Source organism: Dipodomys ordii, unplaced genomic scaffold (assembly GCF_000151885.1).
Source record: "Dipodomys ordii isolate 6190 unplaced genomic scaffold, Dord_2.0 Scaffold38, whole genome shotgun sequence".
NCBI classification, from domain to species: Eukaryota; Metazoa; Chordata; class Mammalia; order Rodentia; family Heteromyidae; genus Dipodomys; species Dipodomys ordii.
Window position 1 is genome coordinate 2,500,128 of NW_012267254.1, and position 13,099 is coordinate 2,513,226.

The following is a 13,099-nucleotide window of genomic DNA, read 5'->3' on the forward strand; positions in this document are numbered from 1 at the left end:
CCTAAACTCAGGGACAAGTACTCAGACCCTGAGTTCAAACCCCAGGACCAGCAAAAAACAAAACAAAAAACCCCACTTTTTTTCCTGAATACTTTAGCCACAAGAAAACAGTGATTATTTACTATGTACCTGAAAAGAAATCCTTTCATCTGACTTGTAGGACCAAGGTGAGGGCTCATTTTCTACCATCGACAGCTTTCCATCTAGTTTTTGTGATATGTGGAAATATCAGTGTCAGGAAGGTTTTGTGCCAGAAACTTCTGTGAAACCAAAGACTACCTTTTAGGATCATATTCACTGAGTTTTATGTATAGCATGCATGCTAAGTAGTTAATACACAGTTGTCACAGATGTCACATTATCTGAAGAAATGTAACCATCTTTGTTGATGACAAAAGGACCAGTTCTAACATTTAGGACCATGGGTCATCTGTCTTTAACTACATGTTCAGAGTATATCAGAGGCAACTTGAATGTGTGAAGACATGAGTGAGTTAGAGTATGGCTCCTAGTGCAGGAGTCTCTGATGTTGCCATCGAAATTGTGCTTGAGTGCTTCAAGAGATAGATAGGAAGCTTGTTATGGAAAAGGATCAGACTCTCTTTATTGACTGTGAATTCAACAAGCATTTATTGAGTCTACATATAGCAAGCCGTGTCAGAGTGCAGAACTGATCCACAGAAGCTTACAATCTAATAGCAGAAATAAGACAAGTATACCAATGGCTAGAACAAGTGTAGTTTGCATCAGCAGCAGCAACAATAATAATAATGGAAAAAGGAAAAGGAGAAAGAAAAGGGAGTAGTAAGTATATGGAGAGGTGATAACTCAGGACTTATTTGGATGTTGGGGGGAGGCAAATATTTCTGAAAGAGACACTGGAGGGATTTTATGGATGTAGTTTTAATAGCTGAAGCTAGGGGAAGAGCACTCTAGGGATAGGAATAGTATAAGCAAATCAGGGAAGCAGGAAATGGAAGCTTGTGTTTTGGGAACCACTAAATGAGAGTTGAATTTCATCCTCACAAACACTCTGGGGAGGGGTGGGGTTAGATGTGCTCATCCCCATTTTATAGATAAATTGAGGTCCAGAGATAAGTAATTTGACTAAGATCACACAGCATTTAAGTAGCCAGTGGCTAGTGTTTTACACCATAGTCTGTCTAATTCCTGAGTCCTTCCTTTTCCATTCCTTACCATCCTATCAGGACTCTACCCTCAGGCAGCCTTTGGAAATACATGGATACTTAGAAGAGTTATTACAAGGACTGTGGTGCTATATAACATGTATGGGGTTATTGCATATGTTGCTATAAAGCTTGGTCTTTGTACTTAGCTTGATGTAGTATCTATGCCTCTGCCTCTCTTGTGCCTTCCCAAAGGCCAGGCTCAATTGTGCTTTGTGAACATTGACTGCTCTGCAGTTGGATGGCTTTAGCCCAATGTCTTTTTTTCTTTTGGTCCAAGACCGGGACTCAAATTCTGTACCTGACACTGGTTCGTTGGCTAGCACTCTACAACTGAGTTACACCTCCAGTCCCTCTATCCCAATCTCTTTGAGGAAAAGAGACCCATATTTGTGAAGGTACTTGATTAAGTCACACAGTTGATTTGATAGCAAACCCAATAGTAATAATACTTTAACCTTGACAGGGGAAAGCTCTTCCACTGCCCATATGATTTCATTTACAGGGGAGAGGCATCACTCTTAGCTTGTCATCCCTAAGGAGGTGACAGTCTCACTTACACCTCAGCTCTGCATATGTGGCAGTTGTGTCTGAAAAATAAAACCATACATCTCCTGAAAACCAGGATTCTTAGCTACTTATCTGAGTAGAATAATAGGTACTGAAGAACTCACTAGGGGAGAGTGGGGTATTACTTTAGCTTTGTCTGTCTGGCAAGAGCCTTAACTAGAAATTCTGCATTAGCACCCCAGAGTGGCTTATGTTGTTCTCTAATCCGATGTTCATTTTCTTGAGGAATTTCCTTCCAACTAAATAGACAAGAAAGTGTGTGGATGTGTGAATACTTTCCCTTATGGAAGTTACTCCAATAGGATCAATTAGTGGCCTTTTTATAAAACAAAACAAAACAATGTAGATCACTCAAAGTTCTAGGTTTCTTCTCCAATTGAAGCAGGAGGACATCAAGTCCCCACAATGGGTCCCTTGAGATACAAAGATGAGTTATTTCCTTGGAGGAACTTAACTTTAAATAGAGACAAAGGCATATTATTGAACTATGAGTGGAGTTAGAATGTAAGAAATGGTTTTTTAAAAATAAGGATGGAGAGGGTCACAAGAATTCAAAGGACAGAAAGCCTTTTGGAATACATGTCTTTCTACTATCCAAAAGATTCCCTCCAGAGAGAATCTAATTCAAAGTCAGTTAGGAATCATCTTGTAGTAATGGGCACATGGCTACCCATCTTTTATTATTTATTTTTTTCTCATCTTACCAGACTCCTTGGCAGTATCTGAACATGTCACCCATGTTACACCCCAGGATCTTGGCTCCACATTTATGGAGACTTTTGAAGAAGTTGAATGATTTCAGTGGAAATATACATTTAGAACTATCTCTTTGGGGCTTGGGTGAAGAAGAGTATAGAGGCAAGAAGACCACATTGGAGGCTGTTATCAGCCAACTAACAAGGAATGCGAAGAGACTGCGATGGAAAGACGGGCATAATGAAAATGATAGAAAAAAATCAGAATAAGTGGAATTAGGTGGCATTTGGCTGTAGCAGATGAAGATGAGTTAAGGCATCCAAAATGATTTAAAGGTTTCTAGTTAGTTGAGGAGTACATTTCCTACACTCATCAGTGAACTCCAGGGGAGATACTGTACCTTGTTCATTATTGTATTCCTTGTGCTGGGCATAGGCCTTGGCACAAAGTAAGCATTTTATGAAGGCTGGATGAATGAATCATTCACTAGGTTGGCAGGCGGAATGTAACTCAATGAATTTGTATTCCCAGAGCACATGCTGACTGCTGGTTGGGAATGTAGTCCAGGGGCAAAAAAAAATCTTTGTGGGAGAGTGTAATAATCTGGGGATTCCACTTTAGTGGGCATGAAATGGTATGTTGACAGTTGGCAGTAGAGATAAAGGTAATTCATCCTTTAATTCTCAAGTTTAGAGAATGGAGAATGGCTTCTTTGCAGGGTTGCTTTCAACTCTCTGTATTCCAGTGTGGTAGGGACATTTTGGCCTGTCTTTGTACAGAAGCACAGTCTATGGAGGCCTGAGGGATAATCTTTGATTTAGAGCCTGAGCTCCTGATACCCAGGTACACCCGTTGCAAGGTCATGTTCTTTCGGGCTAAATAACAGAAGGATCACCTTGAGCTAGATTCCCTAAGATGATTGCTTCCATCAGCAATCATCACTTCCCCATCAGTTTCAAATACAGCCATTTCTTTCATCTGTATTCCTATCTTGATTAGTGAGAAATTAATGAGCGTGTAAGATTTGATTTAGATAATGATTAATTAGGGGAAAAGGTGCCATTCTAATAGCAAGACACTATTATATGCTAAGGAAATTAGTTAATATTTTTGGATGGCAAATTGACTTGTCCTCCATTAAAAATACCTTTTAAAAATGCTTGATATATATGTATATATGTATGTATATGTATATATATGTATATATATATATATATATATATGGTTCATTAATAGAGCAACCTGTACTTAATCTTTTGGATAATTTTAATGGGCATGTATTATTTTCCTGACAAGTCATGAAGCAACCGGTTTTGGATGCCATTAATTCTTTTGTTTAATATACCTTAATGATAATATTACATTATTATTTTCAGCAGTGTATATTTTGGTTAGAAAAAAATCTGTTCATAAAGCAGTGTTTGGCAATGAAGTGTGTCAAATCATCATACACACATATACACACACACATAGAGAAAGAAAAAGGAGAGAGAGATATTTCAATTTTCATTGTTACTGAGCCCTGATGATTCATTCTCTTCTGTTGCTGTTTGAATATGTTTTATCTGCTCTTACAGAAGTGTGAGGATCAAGGTCTACATTAATATTTCTTCTGTTCTTTAATGTGCTTTAGTGTGAGTTTTGACAATTTATTGTCATTAGTTAAAATTGTAGTCTAGTAAAATAACCAACATATAGAACATAATAAAGGTAATTAGAGAATCTGAGGACTGAAAGTGACCTTGAGGGGTTATTTAGTCCATTTCCCAATTTCAGACTGTGGAACTAATCTTCTTCCACAGCACTCTTTAGCATATTATGCCTGTACTTGAGAACCTCCTGTGGTCCATTATTCCTTCTGGGGGTCAAGCCCACAGGCCTCTGCCTGCTATTTAAGATTCCTTGCATCTGAGCCTGACTTAACAGATAAGCTAACTATACCCTAGATTCCAGTCTGACCGGAGGCAGGTTAGCCCCACCCTCTGTTCCACTGATGCTATCCACATTTCACTCAGTGACTTCTCCAAATTCCTTCCATGCTTTAGGAGCTAGCCCCTTTACCTCCTAAAGCCTTTTGTGAACATTTCCTTTAGTTAGCAGTACTGTCTGTATTGCATACTTTTGAAAAATCAAGTTTCTTGAGGTAACTTGCAAACAATAAAAGCACCCATTTTGTATGATAAGGTTTTTTAAAAAAAAGAATCCAATGTGTATATCCATGTCACCACTACTCCAATTAAAATACAGATTAGTGCTATCATCTCATAAAATGTACTGCATATCTTGTCACATAACTATATACCAACTTTAACTGTTCTTTAGCTATTTTGGGGTGTGAAAGTCTGGTCTCTCAGCATGAATTTTTTTATTTGTTTAATTTAATTAACACATATTGAATGTTTAATTTGTACCAAGAAGGCAAAGAGTTTTGCATGTGTAATCTTACCTGAAATATGTCTACAAAATATTGCTGATAGGTCCATTTCATAAGTAAGGGTCAAAGGGCAAAAAAAATATTGAGTAAAGCTGGGCACCTGTGGCTCACGCCTGTAATCCCACATACTCAAGAGGCCGAGATCTGGGGATCTTGGTTCAAAGCCGGCCTGGGCAGGAACGTCTGAGAGACTCTTATCTCCAATAAACCACTCAGAAAACCAGAAGTGGCACTGTGGCTCAAGTGGTAGGTACAGCACTAGCCTTGAGCTGAAGAGCTGAAGGACAGTGCCCAGGCCCAGAGTTCAAGCCCCACAACCAACCAAAAAAAATATTGAGTAGCCTACCCATGCTTGCAAAGCTAGCATATGGATAAGGTAAGGACTAAATTGTGAGCAACTTGACATGAGAAGAGGTATAAAGTGTTTTTTCTCTTTCTTGCCCATTAGTGTCTATGATGCTAAAGGCATCTACTACTTACTGACTTGGAATAAAACCCAATAGGATAAGAATGGACACATTTAAGCAATCCCAGAGACACTGTTGACTTTCCTTTTTCAACTATGGAAAAAGCTTAGGCATACAATGGAATGAGTTTGGTGAGCCTAAGGCTTCATAGCAAAGAGGAACTTTAGTCCCAGTCCTGGTAAAGGTGATAAAGGCAAACCAAGAGAGCAAGAATAGGATCCAATCACAAGAGTATGAAATGAGAGTCAAGAAGGTCAGGCCATAGATAGACAATCCTGAAGAGATCCCCTGAGTTAAAAGTATGCATCTGAAGAGAAACTTCTGTGGACCATCTGTGCTTAGTCTATGGAAAGTGAGGCACGCAGTAAGGGTGTCCAGCGTGGGTACACTTGGGAATAAAGTATGCCTATTTGGCTGTAAGACCCCAAACTGGATCCAATGTGCAACAAGCCATTGTCTCAAAATAATTACGGATATGTATTTTATAGTTCCTTCCAAGTGAAACATCTATTTGTGCATCTTCAAGCTGTTCCGACATTGATTTTATAGCATTTCCTAAAGAAGATGTAAAGTTTTTGGAGTTATCTGTCTCCACTCCCTCATTTTTTTTAGACACAAACACAACTCAAAGATCTTGTTAGTGTTCTCAGTCTAGTACCCTCATTAATTCAACAGTAATGTGTATCAGGCTGAATGGAATTGCTTTGGCATCCCAGAGGAGATGGGAGTTGTGCTCAGCTGTTGAGGAACTTACAGTCTAGGAGAGGAGATTATGGTATGAAGGTACTTCTTTTGGTGTTAGCATTAGTACTTCAACTCCAGGACTTAGGCCTTCACTAGCTTGGCCTTTTCTGTTCAGGCTAGTGCTCTACCACTTGAACCACACCTTCACTTCTGGCTTTTTGCTGGTTAGGTGGAAATAACAGTTTCACAGACTTTCCTGCCTCAGCTGGCTTTGAACCATGATCCTCAAATCTCAGTTTCCTGAGTGGCTAGGTGTGAGTCACTGGCACCCATCTGAAGGTACTGCTTAATCCTGCAAAGTCAATGTGAACCAGCAGACCTGTAATAACTTCAGTTAATTTTGTTTTAGCACTGGAAAATTTAGATTGTTAAACCGAACCTTTATGGTTCAAATAACCTTTATGGATTATTTGAATAGTCAATTGCTAGTCTTGTCCTTGTCTACATTAAAAACTATATTGCTTGTCTTTCTTCCCACTTCTCAGCTGAATTTCAGTTTTAAAAAGCAGTAGGTGAGCAAACTTCATTGACAAATGTGGTCTCCTTTATCTAATAAAGGGCTATTTCCTTTTAGCCTTTTATTCCTCGTATAGTTAAAGAATGCTTTCTTCTTTACTATGTCTATTGTTGGTCACATCCTATTTGTGAAATTGTCCTCTTGGTTTTTATTCATGTAAGTATGTGGTAGTTTTCTCTGCAGTTTCTTAGTCATTTGTACTTTGAACTTTTTATTCATCCTATTTGGGATTCAGTTCCCAGGGAAAGTCTTTGTTTAGTTGATAAGGATTCCTTCTAAATTCTTTCTCTCTACTTTATTTATTTCAAGCAAATGTTCGTGGCACTGAAATTGTTACTGACATTTTATTTAGACATGTCTAGCTCTCTTTTGCTGTCTTGTGAATTTTTTTTAAAGCTTGTCTGTGAGTTATATGAAATTTACTTAGAACAAAATGTTTTCCCCTTTGGTATGAGTTCCTTCTCAGATTGGAAATCTTGAACTCTTATCATTTCTGGACGTGTTATTTCCTCAAATCTATAGCTAACTCTTAGCTCCTAGATCATTTTTACTGGTGTTATTGATTAACCAGGCAGTGATAACTGATAGGGAGGGTAAATATTGCTATTTAGACACTTAGGTTTGGAACATAGACCTTTCTTCATGACATTTGATATGTTAAAAAAATTCCCATTTTTTCTCTTCCTTTATTATTATTTTTTTTGTTGTAAAGATACAGTAAGTAAGGTAATGAGTACATTTCCTATCTAGCATTGTTACCTCCTCCTTTGTTTTTCCCCTACCATCCCTTTCTTCCACACCTTCCCACCTCCCCTCCACCCCTGCCATCTTGCACATATCATTGTTACAATGGGTCAACATGCATCCTTATCTCAGCATTTTGTTATTTTTCCTTCCCTCCCCAAATTAGAAAAATGTATAAACAAGATGCAGGGCACCGGAATCAAATACAGTGAAAACAAGGGTTATACCATGGGGACTTGGAAAAAAATTATATTAAGTGAAGCAAGCCAGGCCCAAAGAAACATAGGTCCCATGGTTTCCCTTATTTGCAATAATTAGTATATGTCTAGGACAAGCAGAAAAGGTCAAAAGCTATGTAGGTATGGCCATATAAGATGATGCTAAACAAAATGAACCTCGTTAGGGACACAAGAGGTTTTATGTTTCTTGCTGTTGTTTTTAATGTATTTATAAAAATTCCAATTTGATGTTGTATTCCTGTCAACATTTTTAGCTAACCTGGTTTTTGAGGTAGTGGGGATTTTCACATTGATGAGACTTGACTCATTCAAAGGAAGGGTACAAATGTGGAAATCCTGAGTAAATCTGAATTATATCACAGGAAAGCCAAACTGGTGGCATGGTAATTCAAAGTCATTCTTGAGTTTCTTTAGGTACATTGAACAACAGTTTGTTACCTTAGAATGTCTTAGCAACTCCTACTCCAACAAAGATGAGTGATCTGAGACTTTGTTACCCCTTAGCTGGAGATGGTGAGAACAGAAACAGTGCTAACAGCTAGCCACCCAGCCAGATAAATTCTGCCAGGCTTGAAAACCGGAAGGCATCACCAATGGGAATTTAGAAATACACATGGTTTAATCTCCAACAATTAATTTTATGAACTTATGTAAGCCAAGGGATTTTTAAACACATATTCTATAGGCATCGGTTTACCCAGAAAGTAAATAAGATCTTGCTAAATGAACAGGATCTTGACCTAAGGAAAGACCTGCTATGTAGGATTTTTCATATCTACGCATGTGTCCCAAGCAACCTTGTTTAAATTTAGATTAGCTACTCTTCCCCAAGGGGACTCTTTCCCTTCTCGGTCCAGTAACTGCATCCGTTTCTCCTGCTAAAATAACACTATATTTTGTAACCTTGTGTAGAAAGAGCACTGTGAGCTAGATCTTTTCTTTTTCCTTTTCTGAAGATAATCATAAAGCTTTTAAGCTCAGACCATATTTAAAATCTGTCTAAGGCTTGTATATGAGATTGACATTTATAAGAGATAAGTCTGAACTTTGTGTCTCCAGACCCCAAATTGTATTTTGACATTAAATAGCACCTTTCCACCCACTACTATAAATTGCAGGGCCGGATTAGGCTTGGTGATACGTATGATCTGCACTTCTTTACTACCGTTCTTGGCAGCTCCCTTGAGAAGAGGGCAGTGGAGAGCTTGGAGGCAATACCCTGGATTCCAACACCGATGTCCTGTGAGGCATAAATTGATGAATTTCTTTCTCAAATTAATCAATGAAAATGTACATTTGTACATTAACACCATGCTCAATGGGCATTCCTAGGGAAATAAAATGCTGTAACAAAAAGAAAATGTCTGGGAACTTAAAAAGCTAACTAGTCCCCCCACCCTCCTTTATTAAAACCTCAATTTTTGAAAAGCTGTCTAAAACATCTGAATATGCTTTCAAGCCTTACGTTAGTAAGATTTATTGAACCTCACTTGGCGAGGATCTTTAGGAACTTTAGGGGACGTTATATCTTCTATACTCAGTTTATCATTGCTTTATTGAGCTCATTTACTAGGACTAGGTGTTTATCTCTCTTAATCCCTTTAGGTAGTGAACTCTTTGGGGGCTGGGAACAAGTCTTTCTTGTCCTCTGTTGTATCTCCAGCATGTAACACAGTACCTGGCATGTTAGATAGGGTCCTTTGCATAGGGAGATGCCCAGTGGATAAGCATCTAATCCAATATGGAGTTGGATGTACAATAAATTTATTGGGGGGAAAATGAGAAAGAAAATGGAAAGTGGAATAAAGATAGAAGGAAGGATTGAGTAGGAAGAAGCATAGACCCAAGAAAGTTTTCTCAAATCACTGGGGAGTCCTTAAAACAAAGGTCTGCCTTGGGCAAAGTTCTATGTCTTAACAGAACTTTGCATTTTTTACCATGCATGGTCACTAGGGGACAACAGTCCCTAGGGACTATGACCATGCAACGTAATGGTGATAAACTCAAAGCAATAGCTGAGCTTACTACTAGTCAATTATTTCCCACAGTAGGACAATGGTAGTGTACATTGTCGCAGTCACCGCAGGAGCCTAATCAGTGCTTATTGAAGAGAGAATTTGAGTAAACCAGAATATGGACAGTAGAGTGTGTGCTTAATATGCATGAAGTTTTGGGGTCAATCCTCAGCACTTAAAAAAAAACAACATCAACAACAGAAAAACCCACAGGAGTTGAAGAAAGGAAGGTGATTTGATTTAATAGTCATTGAGCTTTAATATTCAGTAATGTTGGTGGGCATTTAAAATCATGGTACTTTCTCCATCATACCTCAAATGTTGCTTTATAGTGAAATAAGGCCTTCCAATTGTAGAATAGAATAGTTCTTGCTACCACCATATTTCATATCTCCCTTATTTTTCTTTTAGAAATGAAGTACATTAGGACTGGGCCTGTAATCTACCTACTTAGGAGGTGGAGATCAGAAGGATTGTGTTTTGAAGCCAGCCGAGGCAGAAAGTTAGTGAAGCCTTACCTCAAACAACAAGCTGGGTATATATGTGTAATTCCAGATTGCTGGGAGACAGTGATAGGAGGGGGTAGTACTCCCAGGTCATCCTGGACAAAAGCATGAGATCCTACCTGAAAAATAACTATAACAAAATAGGTAGAGTGTATGGCTCAAGAGGAGCAGTTGTCTAGCAAATGTAAGCCCGAATTCAAACCCCAGTACTGCCAATTTTTTTTGCCTGTCCTGGGGGCTTGAACTCAGGGCCTGGGCAGTCTCTGAGCTTCTTTTTTCTACCACTTGAGCCACAGCTCCAGTTCTGGCTTTTTGGTAATTTATTAGAGATAAGAATCTCCTGGCCTTTACTGCCTGGGCTACCTTCGAACTGAGATCCTCAGATCTCAACCTCTGGAGTAGCTTGGATTATAGGCGTGAGCCACTAGTGCCCATCTACTGCCATTTTTTTTACAACAAGTGTTATTGAAGTATAATTAATATGTAATTAAAAGCCTGCTTTTAAAGGACACAGCTTGACAATTTTGGCTTGTATATACACATTAAGCCATCACCACAATGAAAATAATATATTACTCCCAAAAGTTTCCTTACCAAGCTTTGTAATTCTTCCCTCCCACTTTCCTTCCTACCTTTAATCCCTTTATAATAACACTGAACTGCTTTTTCTCACTATAGATTAATTTCCATTTTTTAGTGTCTTATAAGAATGGAATTATACAGTATGTACTGTTTTTAGATCTAGTTTCTTTCAATTAAGCATAATGTTTTTGGGGTTCAATCATGTAGTAGCATGTAGCAATGCATCATTCCTTTTTATGGCTAAATAGAATTCCATGTGTGGATATGCCATAGCTCATCCCTCCTTTTTATTATTTTGTCTATATTACTAATCAGCACTGGCATCATGTTTAATATATTTTAATTCACTTCTTTGCTTGTGGTCTTGAGACTATAAACTCCATGAGGTTAGGTATTTTTGTTTGTATTCTGTTAAAACCACTATTATTAGCATACATTTGTAGAAAAACCTGCATCTTACTCTGGACATTTCATAAAAACAGCAACAAAGCTTTGACATAATATAGATGTTTCTATAATTTCTTCTGAAAAGCAACCTTAGATTGTCCAGATATTTGGGAATCATAACTGGAATTTAAAACATTTTTTCTTGGTTGTGTTCTCCTTCATAAATCATAATCAGGAAATGTAAATTATAGGAGTGAAGATTGATCTTTTAACAGACAAATTAAATATTGGTGTTCAATGACATGTATTTGGTGGTGCTATAAATTAGTTTATGCAGAATTTATGAGTCAAACTGAGGCAATTAATTCTGATGGTTATTCAGAAAGAACCAGTTATAAGGACAATTGGTGGAAAGTAAGGATTAATGGACAGTACTTTTGAAGAATCAAAATTTGTATATTAAAAGAAATGTTTTTGCCATGTTTGCTTGTGTGTGTAAGAGAGAGAAAATGAGAGAGGAAGAGAGAGAAAGATGGGGGAAGAGAGGGAGAGAGAGACATTGTGCTTACTGAAACATGAAAACCTTGTTTGTTTCAGGATCAGATTTGCAAGTATGTCTCCCCAAGGGCCCAACATGCTGCTCAAGAAAGATGGAAGAAAAATACCAACTAACAGCTCGATTGAACATGGAACAACTGCTTCAGTCTGCCAGTATGGAGCTCAAGTTCTTAATTATTCAGAATGCTGCAGTTTTCCAAGGTGAGCTGTGGGAATCATTGTCCATGTGTTGCTCAATGGTATCATTCTTTGGGCTCTCAAATGCTAATTAATTTATAAATTCCCATTTTAGCATTAATACTTAATATTTTAAAAGCTCACCTAATGAGATTACCCCTCCCCCCAAAAAATGAAGCTTCATTTTCATCTTTGCAAAGGAGGGCTTCTCAAAAATCATGGTCCCAGGACATTCTGTTTTCCTGTATGCATAGGTTATCAATCTCTGCATAGGGAGTAAATGTTACTTTCAGTTAGATCATAAGAGTTGCTTAAAAACCACAAAACAAACAGTTCTCTAAAGTCTCAAGGTCAGTTTTTTCCAGGAGTTTAGATTCCTGTGGAGCACACATGAACTCCTTCAGACCACTAGGACCATGTCCATTTTAAGAAGGATAAGCTGGCTCATTGGCCAGACATTCTCCATTTGTGTGAGTGGTTACTTCTCCTTTCCTTGAGAATCTCAGTTCTTAATCTGCCTCTGTTAGGACTATGAAAGAAGCTGTTGTGGCCTTGATAGAGGAAACAGCAAATTATGTTATACTTACTAACTTATAAGACTTATCATAGCAGCATGAGGAAGGAAAGATAGAGAGAGGGGTTCCCTCCCTCAGTTAAAAGATCCAGATAAAGTCTTTAATGATGATCATGGTTGTGGGTGGTGGTAGGTAACACAATGTGCTTTGAACTGCTTTCTATGTAGCAGTCCCTCTATCCTCACAATAAATGTACGTATAGGCATTAATAGCTCTATCATATACATGAGGTCCATGTCTTATACCTCCTCCCTCAGGCTGCCTTTTAGGCCTGGGAAGATTAATTATAGAGTTGGGGGTTCTTATTTTTATTCTTTTTCACCAGTCCTGGGGGTTGAACTCTGAGTCTGGGTGCTGTCCTTGGCTCTTTTGCTCAAGGCTAGTACTCTACCACTTGAGCCACAGCACTACTTTTTTTTTTCTGTGATTAATTGGAGATTAGGGTCTCACAGACTTTCCTGCTCAGGCTGGCTTTGAATTGGCATCCACAGATCTCAGCTTCCTGAGTAGCTAGGATTACAGGGGTGAGCCACTGGCTCTCAGGGGGAGTTCCTTTTTAAAAACCTTAAATCCACAGAATCAGCTGATCTTTGTTGGCCCCATAAAGAGAGAATCTGGATGAGATACAAAAATAACACTTCTATTTGATATGGTAAACATTTAGATTTATGGCACTTTTACTAGAATTAGTCTCTGAATTG

At 38.2% G+C, this 13,099-nt stretch overlaps 1 protein-coding gene across 1 annotated transcript in view; it reads left to right on the forward strand.

Annotated features, from left to right (window-relative positions):
* The window catches only part of Gpc3 (glypican 3), a 401,301-nt gene that overhangs the window by 20,884 nt on the left and 367,318 nt on the right, over positions 1-13,099 (forward strand). Inside the window, exon 2 of the mRNA XM_013018171.1 lies at positions 11,686-11,847. Within this exon, the coding sequence (XP_012873625.1) occupies positions 11,686-11,847 (162 nt within the window). The remainder of the gene's footprint in view (positions 1-11,685; positions 11,848-13,099) is intronic.